Genomic DNA, 15,389 nt, shown 5'->3' on the forward strand with positions numbered 1-15,389 from the left:
TCTCCAAAAATGCTGGGTACAACGGCACAAGAACCGGAAGCCGTGGGAAGGCGTCGCAACCTGGCGCTAGTGGAGGAAAACAGTGCTATATGCAAACACAAACAGATCTTTGCTTCGTGAACTAGCGTTATACACAGGCGGCCTTCGGGTGCTCCAGTTGCTCCTCTCTTTTGGCGTTCGTGCAGCGCCTTCTCCAGCATCTGTTCAAAGGCTGCTAGCCGGAGATACTGCGGGCGTAGTTTTTGCCCAGCTGCAAAATGGGAACGGCCGCGGGTAATGCAGTTGGAGCGCAGAACTAAACCGACAAAAGGTGCTTTGACGGCATAATATTGAGCAGATCCACCACCAGAGAGTCCTCCACACAACTTAGTGTTGGGTTTTGTGTCGACCTGCTGCAACAAGGTGCCTGGAGGGACCGCAGGAGGCATCCCGCGAATGAGCAGATACCTTGAATCATGCCGCGAAAGCTTGTGGGATCTGCTTGCTGGGCATTTTCCTTCGAACTGGAACAGTCTGTTCTGGGAGGAACAGAGTAAAGAATATTTTCGAGTGAACCGGACTGTTCGTGATTTTTCAACACCAGAAGTTATCTAATAATTCGAAAAGGCCCAGCTTTAACATGCACCATGATTTCCCATGCTTCCACTAGCTGCCGGTAGTCCACGATCGCCTATAGATGTTCAGAAATAATTGTGGCGTGCAAATGACCCACAAAAACCTTATTCTCTCTGACGATATCCTGCACATTGATTTTTCTGTGGTCTGTTACCTGTTACACAAGTTTTCAGGACCTCAGCCAGCTGTGGCTTTTCTCAACGACGTGGCTGGCATTTTGCTAGTAGGTGTCAGGGATATTTCCGTGTTTGAACAGAATCTTTAGAAGAGCAACAATAATGGTATCTTGATATTTCCAAGTGAAGGGCAAGTCGGCCGTATGAGCTAACAGGCTGACTCGAGAACGAACAGGAAGTGACCTACGCATGCGCATGACGAATTGCTTTGGCTGCTCGCCGCCCTGCCTGCTCTGAAGATCATGGCAGTGAACAAAGCCCAAGTCGAATGGGTTGGAAAAAACCACGAACGTCGTTTGTCCCAGCACTGCTGTGCCGTTCTCATTCATCCCTGCGGAGCTGCGATGAGCGTGCGGAATTCGGAAGCTGCAGCCTTACGGGGTTAGCCTTCTACAGGCAGGTCCAACAGCTATTATCTTATTCTAGGCCCCTCCTGCACAGCGAGGAAGTCAAGCCATTTTGATGAACTTCACTGGGTATAACTAGCGTTCGGCTGGTGCTTTAGGCCTGATCACCTGCCACCAGTTGACTTGCAGAGATTATGTTGTGCTCGGTATGCAGCTTCAATCAACGGCCAGTGGCATAAAAGAATCTCGGCTCCTGTTAGGTATGATGCTGTTCGGAAAAACGTGCTGTCGTTACAGGACGGCAGGTGGAATAGGCGGCCCACTGGCCAAACGTGCATACTCTCTTTTGCGACAACGGGTGTGGAACAATTTTGTATTTTACGTCGGGGTCTGTTCAGACATGCGAAAAGGTGTCCGCGAAGCACAATAATGAATAAACTGCTTAACTCTGAAAGCTATCAAGCAGTCCGTCAACCTGGGGAGTCGGTCAATTCGTTCTCATCTCGATTTTGTTTAGGGGCTTGATTTCGATGCACCTGTGCCACATGTCCTTGCTTTTCGAACAAACAAGATTGTGACCAAGCGAACCTGCTCATAGTTAAGCTTTGTTATTCCAAGCTAAATCTCCTGCTCGCCCCTTTATTTACTTTTCGTACAGGGGGACACGGTACATTCTAACGAAGTTGGGGTTTCTCCTGGGGTGAATTCGAGGCGGTGCATTGCGAGTCGCGCTGGTGCCCTACGTAGTGGTGGCTCTTTGCTCATGCATCCGAGCAGTTGCCCTCCAACAGTGCTAACATTTGGTGTTTCTTAGGCTTTTTCTTGCTTTAATCCTCCAGAAACGGGATGCTTCGTAAGACCGTCATAACGAAATGTATGAATTTCTCCGCCGTTTCCGCAAAGCCTATGCAGCGAGTAGGTGCCTCCTCTATCCTTTTTTCTTGGCGCCGTTCTTCCAACAAGCTCATCATATATTGTGCAGATGCCGTTGGTAGTGTTGAATTCCCCACGCTCGAATCGCTTCTAGGCGCGCAAACTCGACAACTTCCGATGGACGTATGTGAGCTGGTTCGGCCGTTAAGTGCTTATGAATACTTCCTTCATGGTGATGCGACTAACGCACGAAGTAAACTGACGTTTTACCGTCACTGACCTGCCGCACCTTTGCGTTAAGTGTGTGCTCGCCTGTTGTTATGTGTATGTGTGGGTGAGTGGGCGTCTCCCTGTCTTGCTGTTCTGCTATGTTCCTCTGACGCTAGCCTTTTGCACAAGTTGGTCATTAGTGGTACAGCCATTGATGACGTGAGAACCTTGACTAAAGTGGAGCAAAATACGTACTGCCGAGTTGCGTGCCGGATGATCCGACGGGTTTCGTATCCCTGCAAGCTCGAACGGCCATCTGCGGCAGCAGTACGCCCAGAAGTAGGTAGAAATAAGGGACCAGAAACATATAAATCTCCACAACTCCGAGCATTGAGGGCTATTTTCTTAGCTTTCAAGTGCTGAACTCCAGTCCATCCATTGATTGCATTGAAACAAGCTGATGCAATGCCGGCAATGACACATCAATTGAGCTGCAGGTGTTTGAGGAAGTGTGAGGAGTCTTTTCTTCAGTTGAGCTTTTCTTTCCGACAGTTCATGGAAAAACAAGGCGTGTCAGACATTTAGGCACTTACACAAGGGAACCACTAAAGACAACCCTAAAGTGATACATGAAACGAACAACTGTTGTTAGTGAAGCAGGTCATTCACGTTTAATTGCCTTTATCACACCTTTTGCCCCAAAAGGTACAAAAATATACAGGCATAAGGCATCCAAACGGTGCAGTGTAGTAAATGTAGTAATGTGCTCCTGGACCGCGAGGACGCCCCTCACTGGTGCATCTACGGAGTTACGTGCTGCATATTTGTGCTTCAGTGTTTGGAAAATAGCAGTGAGAAGCAGTGGACGACTGAATTTGTGGAAAGGTATCTCTGCTCAAGCTCTGCAACACCTCATGGTGTCGTGAAGAGTCGCAAAGGTCACCTGCTGGCAAGTAACCATGGAGTGTGGCATTTGGTCCTCCTAAATGACAAACTTGGGTTTTGTAAATTCCAAAATAATAGGATTCACAGAACATTTTAGTTTGTAGCCCTGGGTGGATGAGGACTGGGCCCGCTGGCTGCAGTCCACTGGTGGAGCGTCTCCTGCCCACCGGGTTTTGTCATGTGCCACTCCTATGGAGGTGGGGAGCCCTGCTAGACCTAACCAATACATTTAGCATTATTTTTATAAGTCCTGCCCTTCGTTGTCACTCTGCTACAGCGATTGTGACTCTGCCGATTCGCTGCTCCAGTCGCCTGGCTTGGGCTTGGTGATATCAAATTTCAGGCTGGTGGTAGTGGTGTGGTATGCAATCTTTTAAAGGCTACCTAGACTGTCTCCACAAAACAGCAGCACTTTGCGTGTAGGGTGTTCCAAGAATGCTACAAGGGACACCGAAATGGCAGGACAGGCTCAAGGGTAGCCAGCACGTTCAAAAGGCAATTTAAGCAGACGAGTAGCATAACAATATCGTTTCTGAGAAGCTTCATTACAATCAAGCAACGCCGATGGACAACCAACCTGTTCCGGAATGAACATTTTGGTTTGCTTGAAAGCAAGCAACCCCAAGATATGTCCTGCACCAATATGTTCCCCAGGTCATGAGCACTAACGGGGGAATTGGTCTTTCTTCTTGCTGTGTAAATGCCTCCGTGCCTTGTAAACATTCATGTATTCCCATGTATAAGCTTTAGGGATTTCGTTTTCTCATCGGTCTAACTGGGCGAAAAGCCATTACGCTTTCCAAATTATCCTCGAGCGAACTGGACGACGCGTCATATCGGGGGAACTCCGGCTTGTACTCACTGACGATGCCACAAGGAGCTCATGGGTGGGGAGGAGGCAGTACTTCAGTCGTTGGCAGGTACGGCAAGAAAAACGCCACGTACGCGTTGACTACTTTGTATTTAGTGCTGCTAGTATGCTTCCTACGCTTACCGTGTAAAGCCGTAGCGGAACTCCGTTCAAGCAGTGATGTTGGCAAAGACTTTCCCGCGAGTCCACAGCAGCAGGCGTTGTACTCTACACTGCCAGCGGTGGGGAGTAGATGGCAAGAGCCGGTTTCAACCGAACATAAGGCCCCGAAATCGACCCCGTTGCATCTCCAACCCGGGCCAGAGCGGAAACCCGGTGAAGCAGAACGCAATATTTCTAATGACGAAGGCAAAACAAATGACGACAAACAGAAGGCTGAACTATTCGTAAGAGCACGTCAAATTCAGTTCTATCCAGAGGGGACGAAGTGGGTTGAGCTGAAAATTGAGGTGTTGGGGTCAGATGGGAAAATTAACAAGCAATACAACGGTGGCATAGCTGCCTCCCTCATTCTAGCAAATTCAGACAAAACTCCGACAAAATCTCAAAAGGAGCCTCTGACAAACCGAAAAGGGATCACGTCTGATAGGGCAGTCAGCATAGCGTCAAGTGTTGCGACTGACGGTAAGCTCCACATCTGGAATATCGACAGAAAATGTGTTTTCGGGGTATTTCCCCGGAATGTGCTTTGCACATTGCAAGATTCTATCGCCGATTTGATTTCTTGTCACCTCCCAACCGGACAGTTGAGCCGAGGAAGTTATGTTACTGTCTGTTTGCCTGTTAACAGGAGTTGCCATTTTGCGCTTCAGTCCTCCCACTGATGGCACCTACCGGTTTAGCATCACCTGTGGGGGTTGCAACCATAAACTAAATACCGGCAAGCACTACTTTTCAGCTGGGACGAATGCAGTCCTAAAAGTTGTGTCACAGCCCTCAGGCGCAAGCAGTGGAGCACTCTTGGAATACCAGCCAGCTGTACAGCTGGAAGACCGATATGGGAGGCCGCTGCACGTGAAGAACACTGTTGTGGCCAGCATCCTCCCCATAGACCCTCACCAAAGCGAACGGGGTAGGCCACTCAGGCAAACGGGGGAATAAGCTCCCTTTAGAGCGATCGGATTGATCGTGGGAAAATCCCTTTGTGCACTGGATCCCACGTAAAACAGCGCTTTTCTCTTCTTTGCTGAAGGGTCACAAGCGTAGACCTTCTTATTATTCCATATTCTGCGCAGTGCCCTTGGCTTCTTGGACGCTGGAAACAGATGAGCATGGATACGCGAAAGCTACTGAAATACGCGTGACGAAGGCAGGCCAGCATGTAATCCAGTTTGTGACCACCCTGTGGAACGACACACGCCTTGAAGTGTCCTCGGATTCTTTTGAAGTGGTTCCTGGACCCGCCACTGCAGCCGTTTTCTCCTTAAACCCTCCTTCAAGGGTGCTGCTTCGTGAACCGTTTAGCGTTGTGGCGTTTCTTGTAGATTCATATGGCAACGAGACAACGACTCCCCCTGAATTGCAGAGGAAAGGCAATCCCGTGGAAGTGCACCTAAGCGCCTTCAACAAAGCTGGCCGAAAGGTCTCTCTGCACGGGCATACTGCACAAGTGTGGGGAGGAGGGAAAGTCTCTTTTGAAGGCCTTTGGTTTTCCGAGCCTGACCATATCACACTGAAGGCAAGCCTCTGCAACGGCGTGTCGCACGAGGTTGCGCAGAAGGCACTAGACGACATTTTATGGATTGTGCAGGACTTTTAAGAAAGGGGGATCCACTTTTGGAAGACAATTTCACAACTGTTGGTTTACGCTCGTGACGAACCGTCCTAAAGCTCTGCATCCCTGTCTGATTTTGTGATGCTGGCTGGCCCTGGTAGGTAACGTGTACGCTGTGCGCCAAAGACACACCAAGATCGTCAGCAGAAATGCAAGTGGTTTCAGTCTCAAGAGTGTACGTACACCCCATGCCAATGTTGGTGGAGCCACGCGTTACTAAGGAGGGCGAAGGCAAAATGCCATCCCGTGAGTTTTGGGGACAGCTGAGGATATCACTGAAGGCTGAGGACTGGGGCTTTGGAGCTCCTCAGAAACCCGTCTCGGTGGAAGTTAGGAAGATCACCCTACTTGATCCTTTGCGAGGACTGGCTCGAGAAGACGGTGCGAAGTACCTGAGAGTTGAGCCGACCCGCCTACTATTTTCTGTAGAAAATGCGGCAACCCCCCAAATCTTTTATGTCCTGGTAGGCCAGTGGCAGCTGCCTAATCGCTTGTGGCCTTTCCTGGTCGGCGATTAGAAGAAAACGTATCCTTTCAGGTCACAGCTAGACTCTATAGCGTTAACGGACGATTCCGTGAGCATGGGAAGCACCGGGGGCCTATTGTCCTTGGTTGCTAAACATTGCTGGTTTGCAGCCGTGGAGTCCTGGTGTGATTGTTGGGAGTGAAGGCTTGTCTCAGCCTCAGTCTTCAGTACACCTTGGTGCTTTTTCTATCGAGCTTGAAGCGATTTCTGAGGACCCGGCTTGGTCGTCGAGCGCTGTAGTGTTTGATCTCCCTTCTCCCGCACTTGCACCGGGAATAAGCTTAGGCACTCTTCCTGGGCTTAATGACCTTACTGTGTACGTCAAGGATGGCGATACGAACGAAATACTGACTGGCTTTCCTCAACAGCAGCTTGTTCGAGAGGGGGAAGCGGTGAGCACGGCTCCTTATGGCCGTTCGGGTGCAACTTACTCCCTCGTATAACTCATTAGCCGAGGGTATCATGTGGTGGTAAAGATAAATGCAATGAGAAATGCTCGCTGCTTCTTCGCAAAGGAGGAACCCAGACGACACTGCGCTAGCCGCTTCGAGGACTACACATTTACTGTATTTTTCAGATTGCCTACACACTGCGACTCTCCGCCTGCCCTCTTGAAAATGAAGAAATAGCGGTTCGCATTCACGGCGATCGCAGCGGTGGATATTCTGTACAGCCAGAGCTTCTGCAATTTACTGCAAGCAATTGGCAGGAGGAACAGACAGTTTCGCTGACCATTGACCAGGATGACATTGCTCCTTCTGGAGTGAGTATTGAAACACCTGCCATTTCACGACACTGTGTGCGTACCTGGATTGAGTGGCCAACCACTGCAGGTGGCAGCCAACCTCCGGAATAGCAAGAAGGGATTCAAGTGCAAGCACATTTATGCGATTGTCCACAGGATGAATTATCTCTCGAAGGAAGCACTGTCGGGAACGTTATCCGAACCCTGGTGCTGCGGCACGAAGTTTCCAGCAGCGAGGACAGCGTCTGGCGTATGCGGGGTGGCAAAGATGTGGCCTTTTCTGTCTGGGACGATGACATTGCTGGGGTAGGATGATCCTCAGCTGGCACTGACACCGGCGTTTGTCTAAGAGGTTTTCCTTCGTGCAGTTCTAAATTTGTGTAGGATGTATATGCGATGAATTTGTATTTCTATATATCAAGAAGACAGCATGACAAGGGTGGTTCGCAGGTTGAATGGGCAGCGAATGCAAGCAACCTCATTCAATCTGAGAATTTTACACTGGCATTTCGACTTCGGTCTCAACCAGTGGCGGAAGTTGCCCTGCAGCTACAATGCGAAGGGACTCAAATTGTTGCCCAGTTGGACCGTAATGAAACGTTACTAGTTGACACCCCACAGCTGGGGAAGGTTACCGTCCAGCCCGCAAAGTGGCAAACAGAACACGAGTTTTTGTTGCGTCTAAAAGCTATTGAAGAAACACCCGAGGGAGTCGTAACTCAAAATGGTATGTAAACCTGTCTGAATACGTTACCAAACGCCCCACGAGATACGCTTTTGTGTTTTCCATTTGCCTCAACTTTCAGAGGTCCGAACTCCAATGGCTGGCCGCTTCCAGAGGGCGGTGCGTGCTTTGGTATGTTCCGATGCAGGCGAAAACGGCGCAATATTTCACACTTCCTGTAGCTTGAAAGCAGTGTCCGACGATCCAAACTATGATACCGGTGAGACTACGGCATATGTACCCGTCACATGGCCTATCCGCTGGTAAATTTCGACTGTGATGTCTACAGAAGCCACCGTAAGGAGGTGTGGGATTAATGCGTTTGTCTAGGGAGGAATTTTACGGGGCAACAACACTTGCTAACCTTGCGTGGTTTTCGAATACCTCTGGCTATCAGCCGCATCTCAAGTCAAAGTCTAACAGATGGGCATAACAAAACAACTGATGCATCGATTCTTACCTGTGCTGGAGCACATTATTTGCGGTACGGATCGGGAAAATGCTTCGAATGTCTTGCGCACGCCTTAGGGTTGCGGAACTGATCATCGGTGGACTTCAAGACGAGTGAAATCATTGATTCTGATAGTTTGAGTATTCTGCTGCAGCATGGACAAGCGTACAGTTGAGTGTTTGCCTTGCCCTCCCGGCTACGAGTGTCCCAACCCCAAGGAGCCCCCGAAACCGTGTCCACCGGAGCATATGTCACTGGGAGGCTTCCCGTTTTGCGTGCCGTGCCCTGAAGGTAAGAAGTGCCGTCCTAGAGCGGCGTCTCTCACAAGGGGCATGCTGCGAAGTTCTCCGTGGCAAGCTGATAGCCAAAGAGGGCAGCAACTGGACGTAAATGTCTCCATTCAGGTTTTACATGCCCTGCGGGAACAGCCGTTCCGAAGCAACTCAAACCAGGGTTCTACCACGGCATTTCTGTAGAGGGCAACAATGTACGCACTCACACAAATGCCGCCACGCCTTGCCCGGAAGGATTTTACTGTGCTGGCGGATCAGCGTCACCGGTACCTTGCTTGCCAGGATATGTTAGTGACAAAGGCGCAAGCGAATGTATTCCTTGTCCAGCGGGCTTCATGTGCAAGACCAGTCGAGCCGCGGACTTGGAGGTAAATTAACCCTGACCGAAGTTCTCCATTGGCGGAATAGGGCAACGAACTCAGTCGTGTATTTGAAACGTCTTTGCATGCTTGTTCAAAGGAATGCCACTTTATTGTCATAGACTCGAAAACAAGTTAAACAGTTTGGAAGAAGGCGCAATGCAACTCTTTGCTGAGCATACGCTGTGTAGGGCTAAATGTGTAGGCGAATTGCGAAACTTTGGCTACGTTTCCTTTGTTCTCCAACAGGCCTGCCCAGAAGGCTCATACAGCCTGCGGGGGGAAAGTGCTTGTCGGCCATGCCCGGCGGGATTCGCTTGCACAGTTCGAAAGGATCATATGGTGAATACTTTCCGTGATAAACCTACGGCAGTTGGACTGAATGCCAGAAGCGGGGAAGGCAACGCTCGAGAAGATAGCGAAATTGCCAGATCTCCGTCCAACTTCGTCGAGCAGTCTATAGTTGAGCTGCTCCTCCCCTGCAAAGCGGGGTACTTCTCAGGAGAAGTGGGACAAATCTTTGGAATGCTTGCCGAATAATGAGTCTGCAGTTAGACCTTTGGACACTACGAGGCTCCACTATGGACATTAGCTTATTGTGTGTCTGTAGGGCGACGCGGGCTGCATTCCATGCGGGGGAGCAGTTGCATGTCCGACTCCGTTAACAATGGAGCACTGTTTCGTACCATTTACAGTGGCCCTTCCTGATGATCCAACGGAATGTGTGCCTTGCCCGGCAGGTGGGCTACCTTCTATGTATTCCCTGTTTGACAGTGAACAGTGGACAAGAGGATCAACAGTTAGTTAATGCTTACCAAAACGTAGAAGGGAATATACACGCTCCTGTTGCACATTGGTGGATGAAACGCTATCCGCCAGTTGTGTCAAGTGTCCCGCGATCGATCACAGCATTTTGACTTGTTGAGGGACAAAGTACCAACGAGCCCAGCCAGTAGTGCGGGAGAGGGTGGCATGGGGCTGTCGTATTTTGCTACTTCAGGACACACCTGTATTGAAGGAATCGTGAAAAGGTGCCCAGACTTTCACTATGCAAGACTCGGCGAAGGTGTGTGCCGTCTATGCAAGGGCGGTTATCTATGCAAAGGTGGTGCAACAGCACCTGATGAAGGAGACTTAGTACCCATTGGGTGAGTCCACTGATGTAACTTACTGCTGTATGTCAGTCAAAACGGATATTATTAGTATACCGTACTCGTTTAAGCCATTCCTCCCGAAATCTTACCAACGTGTAAGTTTCGGGCCGTTGCGCGCTCAGATACTACCGCTCAGAACGCGATGATCAGGCTTACCCCTGCCCCAGTGGCACTCTGGGGTTGATCCCTGGTGCTACTAGCGAGCAAAACTGTTCTCCATGTCCTTCGGGGTACATGTGCGAGATGAAGGATGAAGGAGGGGAGTTTCTTAGGTCTTCGGCAAGCTTATGCCCTGCAGGATATATTTGTCTACCGGTTGCAGTTCCATGCCCATATCGTAAGACCCCCCCTGGTGGAGAAAAAGAGCACGCTTTTCGATGCAGCCCGAGATGCCTTTAGTTGCAGATCTTGCCACGGTTGGTGAAACAGTGTAGTGCAAGGGTATTATAGCCGCAGGGCACCTCAATTTGCCGCGTATGTGCGTTTTCCCCTAACCAGACTACTACCAGCCAAATACAGGGTCAACTTCTACCCAGTGCATACCATGTGATTCGGGTCATCGTACGACGAAGACAGGTTCGATTTCCTGCGAGGGCTGCGTTGGTTATACTTTCTGCACTTCTCAAGCTGGAGTTTTGCCATGTCGGTACTCTAGTATCGTGGGACCGGTGATGGGTAAGCTGCACCACACCAAGTGAGATTACGTAGCTACGCCGACCATATTCGCGTGATGTAACCGCAGTTGCACCACTTCCGAAATGCGTCCTATAGTGTTCACGGTTGCTAGTCTATCTGCATGAACTTTTGTGACGCAGCACATAAGTTAGATGAATGTTCACGACAACCGGGAGAGTTCATCGTTTACACCGAACAAAGGAAATTTGCTAGTTCCGGGACTTGCCCTGAAGGGAGCGCTCATCCGGATGACCTTGTTGGAGGCGGTTCTGGATTATTTAGCATGGAAGCATACGGAAGCTGCATAAACTGCCCAGGCGGCCAAATATGCTCAGGTGGTCGTGTACCTTCTACAATAACTTCGTAAGAACATTTGGTGAAAACTTAACACTGTGCAGTGACACTTACATATTCGACTACCACAGGCGCATAACATTAACGGCCGACCAGATTCAGGATCCGAGCAACTACGTGAGATTCAGGTTTTCTCCTTCCACCGTATATTGGTTTTTTAGACATGCGTGCCAACTGCGCAGATGTGCTCCGGGGTACTACTGCCCGAGAGGAACGACGCCCCCAACTCAGTTCTCGTGTCCTACAGGGACAGAAAGCCTTTCGACAAGTAGCCCGAATTATTCGCAGTGCACAAGGTGCAATGCAGGCTATGTACGTTGAAAACACTAGGACAATCCTGAACTGCCAAGAACACTTTGGTAGACTGTGTACGCATTGCAGGCATGGCACATACGAAGAGTCTTTCTCCAATGAAAATCACCACATGCAACCTTCTGTAGCAAAGATGTGGGCATTTCTGTTCAGGTTTGTAGCAGCTCCAAAAAATCATCGTGCCCCCAAGGATTTTACTGCCTTGAAGGTAGCCCAATTTGAAATGTCACTCGGGCTTGCTCAGGACCGCACTTCCCAACGAGTTTCTGTTAAGCTGCTCAGTTGCACTTTACAAACAAGCATGTTCACGTCGATCCTTCATCAGGTATGGCGATGCAGAACCTGTAGTTTTAATTGCTGTCTGCTTCAGGTTCGTGGAACGCCTATCGTCGCCCTTGCCCAGCGGGTACAGTGTCAGCTCTCCTGGGCGCAACAAGTAAAGTTGCATGCATTTCCACGCTTGCTGGATTTTGGGCGCCAGTCGGCTCGTTGGTTGCAACTATGTGTGGTCGTGGAAACTACTGCCTTCCCGGAAGCACGGAGCCCACCCCATGTCCAAGAAAGACTTTCTCATCTCTTATTAGTGGGGTCAGCATATTCACACCTACGCACAGCTAAGCGGTTCTAAGCAACACTTTGGAAGCAAACTGGATTTTCTTGTTTCGTCTGCGAACTTTCTGTGACAGCTATTGAATGACTGCATAGCCTGTCCTAAGAACAAAATATGTCCTGAAGGGTCTATGACGACTTATAGTTGTCCAACAGGTATGCTCAGGCCTTCAACTGATCGTTTGCTCTTCAGCGCTTCAAATTTACATGTTCTTGACAATGAGTACCACATGGTTGCCTGTGAAAACATCTGTAGCTTTTTTTTATTCTTGCCTGCTGCACGAATCCAAGCTAATTAGGACAAAGAACAGATTATAACCCCGTTGAGCAAACTATTTGGAAAATGTATCCAAATATTCAGCGTCGAATTCCTAATGACTCACGCAACACCTAGCAACACATATGCCGTTAATAGTGCTGGGTGCGTTCCACTGATAGGCTTTTATCACGACACTAGTGGAGAAGGGCAGTGCGTTGTTTGCCCCCTGGGATATACATGCTCATCTGGACAGCCTGTGGCCTGCTCGTCTGGGTTCTACGGCGAGTTTGTTCCACAGAAAAATTCACGAGACTGTGTTGCTTGCCCTCAAGTAAGATGGTAGTTAGCCAAACCTATGTAGCATTACTCCGGTCTCAGATGCAACATAAATAACACAAGGTTTTCCTTCGCATAGGAGGAAACTTAGACAAAAGCGCCCGTTGTAAAATGCAGTGTACGAGGATCGAGGATCGCGTAGCTTTGCCGTGACATTTGAGGACCATGCACTAGACGGCATGTTTCTGGATGGGTAAAACCTTCATATGGAAAATGCATCTGCAATGGAATCTTGCAGGGCTACTACTGCGAGGGCACAGGACTGACAATAGGGGGAGCAAAGCCTTGCACTGCTGGATTCACGTGCAATACTGCTGGCCTTGGTAGGTTTGTGCGCTACTTAGGCACGGGACTTCCCGTATCAGGCAGTTTGTTGCCTGTTTGAATTTGAGTCGCTGCACTGGAGCACTGGTAAGATGTACTGGCTCACCAGATATTGAGTGTGTGCCCGTTGTATTCTCCGAGTCGCACCAAGCAGGGCCTTAGGCCTATTTGGCCAATAAGGCTTATCTTCCATTTTTAGATAGAAAGCTTACCTTCCATTGTTAGGTAGATAGGGCATGCCCACACATATAGTACCCTGCTTGAGCACAGTTTTTCGTTGGCGAATGTGCTTGCAGATAGGCCTAAGGTCGAGTGCCCCGCGGGATATTACTGCCCACTGGGAACAGCATACAGTTATGGAACACCCTGCCCACCAGGGACTTGGAGTGACCGAAAGGGACTTGTGTCTTCATCTCAATGCAAACCCGTCAAAGCAGGGTCGTTTTCGTATGAAGGAGAGAAAAAACAAGAGGGTAGTGGGAAATGTGCAAAGGTTCGGCTTGTCCATAGTTGCCGAACAATCTGCTATTAGGGCAAGGCTGTCTTCTGAGCTTCCACCTTCCATTGAAGCTATGCACTTTCTGACAAATAGGACTTGTACATAGAAATGGCTTATTTCATTTGCGTGCCACACTATCAGGGATTTTACTGTCCGGAGCGATCGACAACATCAATGGCAGTGGCTTGCCCTCCAGGGTATGGCTGTGTTATTAGCCCGTTATTTCCCCGTATGCACCAAGATAGACGAACATACCCTTCCGGATTAACGGAAGTTCGAACACGGACTTGCTACCTACAATACACACATTACTACAGTCACTCTGCGTTAACTAGCCTCGCCGGGCACACAGCTTCTAAGCACTCGGATTCCTGTGACACTGAATGAATTCTGCTCACTGCCTCAGGACCTACAATGAGAGAGAAGGAGGAGCATCGCTTGCCGATTGCCTCCCGTGCCCTGCAGGAAAGGACTGCAGTACAAGTGGAACGTCAGACCTTCGCAATTGCCCAGCGTCATACTATTGTCCTAAGGGCTCGTCGAAAGTCGTTCCTTGCCCTGTCGGGACATACAGGTGAAGAAATCTGCACCAGTCGTTAATGCCTGCTAATAATAAGACCACTAGTGATTCAGGACTTAGGAACTCCAACTCATTTATGTGCTTTCAATGACACTCAGCAATGTAGAAGGGCTGCAATCAGAAGACCAGTGCATTAAATGCCCAGCCGGAAAGTTTTGCAGCATCGCGAGCTTGGCAGCTCCATCAGGCAGTTGTGAGCCCGGGTTCATTTGTCACGGCGGAGCAACAACACCGACACCTACTGATGGAGTGACAGGTGAGGTCACACTGCCATTTGATGCTGCACAGGCCCTGCCCATTCCCTTCCATACGGTTTTCCCGAGGTTTGGTCCGTGTACACACCAGTGGGTGTGTGCACCGACCAAATCGCTGGTGTGCTGAGCAGTAGAAAGATTGGTGGGCCATAGCGGCGTTAATTACAAAGGCCAGTGTGATGTGCAACTTTGTGGAGTGAGTGACGTATGTAAAAGTGTGTGAAATACTGCAGGGGAACAGTGCCCTCCTGGCGGTTATTGCCATGCGGGTGCCACGGCGGTCACTCCCTGCCCAGCTGGACATTACAATCCACGATGGGGAGCTGGTTCACCATCTGCTTGCCTACTGTGTCCCCTTGGTTCATACTGTGACGGCAATGTTGTAAGCGAAGGAGGGGTTACAGGAGTCTGTGAAGAAGGATACTTTTGCGAGGAGGGCTCGCAAACAGCCCAAGCCAAAGCAGCGCAACCTGGGACGTATGCCCCAGCAGGGAGCAGCAGCCCACTTCTTTGCTCTCCAGGGACATACCAAAATGAATCCGCCAGAGGTACATGCAAAGCCTGTCCTGCAGGAAAGTATTGCCAGCAACTGGTGGGTCTCCTTTGGGAACTATATTTGGTCTCTCCCACATATTCATTCAATGGTCGACGCTTTGCACCGTGCCAGACAGCCGATGCAACTAGAAACCTCACCAACAATGGAGACGCCGAGTCACTAGCATTGATGCCGTGTCATACGTTTTGCTCATGCACGTGTCATTATAGATTATTTACCTGCCCATTTGAGGTGGACCTGCTTTGGCCATATACATCATATACACGCGCATGGAAAGGTTTCGGAGGGCGTTTTAGGCACCGATGAGACACGCATCTGGTTGGGCGGGTCCTATTCTTGCCACAGGGTATGGTAGACTCGACGGCATGCCCCAAATCATTCTACTGTCCCCAGGGAAGTGCAGCGCCCAAACTGTGTCCGGCCGGTACTCACTCTGCGAGTCAGAATCTGCAGGCGGATTCTGAGTGTACGCCTTGCCCTGGAGGAAAATATTGTGGAGACTACGGTCTCGAATCACCATCTGGAGAATGCCAAGCAGGGTTTTATTGTAGTGATGGAAGCGCGTCTT

General features: G+C 49.8%; 2 protein-coding genes across 2 annotated transcripts; both read left to right on the forward strand.

Annotated features, from left to right (window-relative positions):
• Positions 1-4,033: 4,033 nt before the first annotated feature.
• On the forward strand, positions 4,034-5,796 carry EMWEY_00000210 (hypothetical protein; the record flags this gene model as incomplete). The annotated part of the gene is made up of 3 exons (XM_013477135.1): positions 4,034-4,661; positions 4,828-5,109; positions 5,273-5,796. 3 exons carry the CDS (start codon positions 4,034-4,036, stop codon positions 5,794-5,796), a joined length of 1,434 nt encoding a protein of 477 aa, XP_013332589.1.
• Positions 5,797-6,047: 251 nt separating this feature from the next.
• Positions 6,048-8,226, forward strand: EMWEY_00000220 (hypothetical protein, conserved; the record flags this gene model as incomplete). Its single annotated transcript, XM_013477136.1, has 7 exons — positions 6,048-6,275; positions 6,448-6,729; positions 6,915-7,100; positions 7,239-7,388; positions 7,533-7,809; positions 7,955-8,026; positions 8,204-8,226. The coding sequence occupies 7 exons, from the start codon at positions 6,048-6,050 to the stop codon at positions 8,224-8,226; spliced, it is 1,218 nt and encodes a 405-aa protein (XP_013332590.1).
• Between the last annotated feature and the right edge of the window lie 7,163 nt (positions 8,227-15,389).

Source organism: Eimeria maxima, genomic scaffold (genome assembly GCF_000499605.1).
Source record: "Eimeria maxima Weybridge genomic scaffold, Emw_scaff1, whole genome shotgun sequence".
NCBI classification, from domain to species: Eukaryota; Apicomplexa; class Conoidasida; order Eucoccidiorida; family Eimeriidae; genus Eimeria; species Eimeria maxima.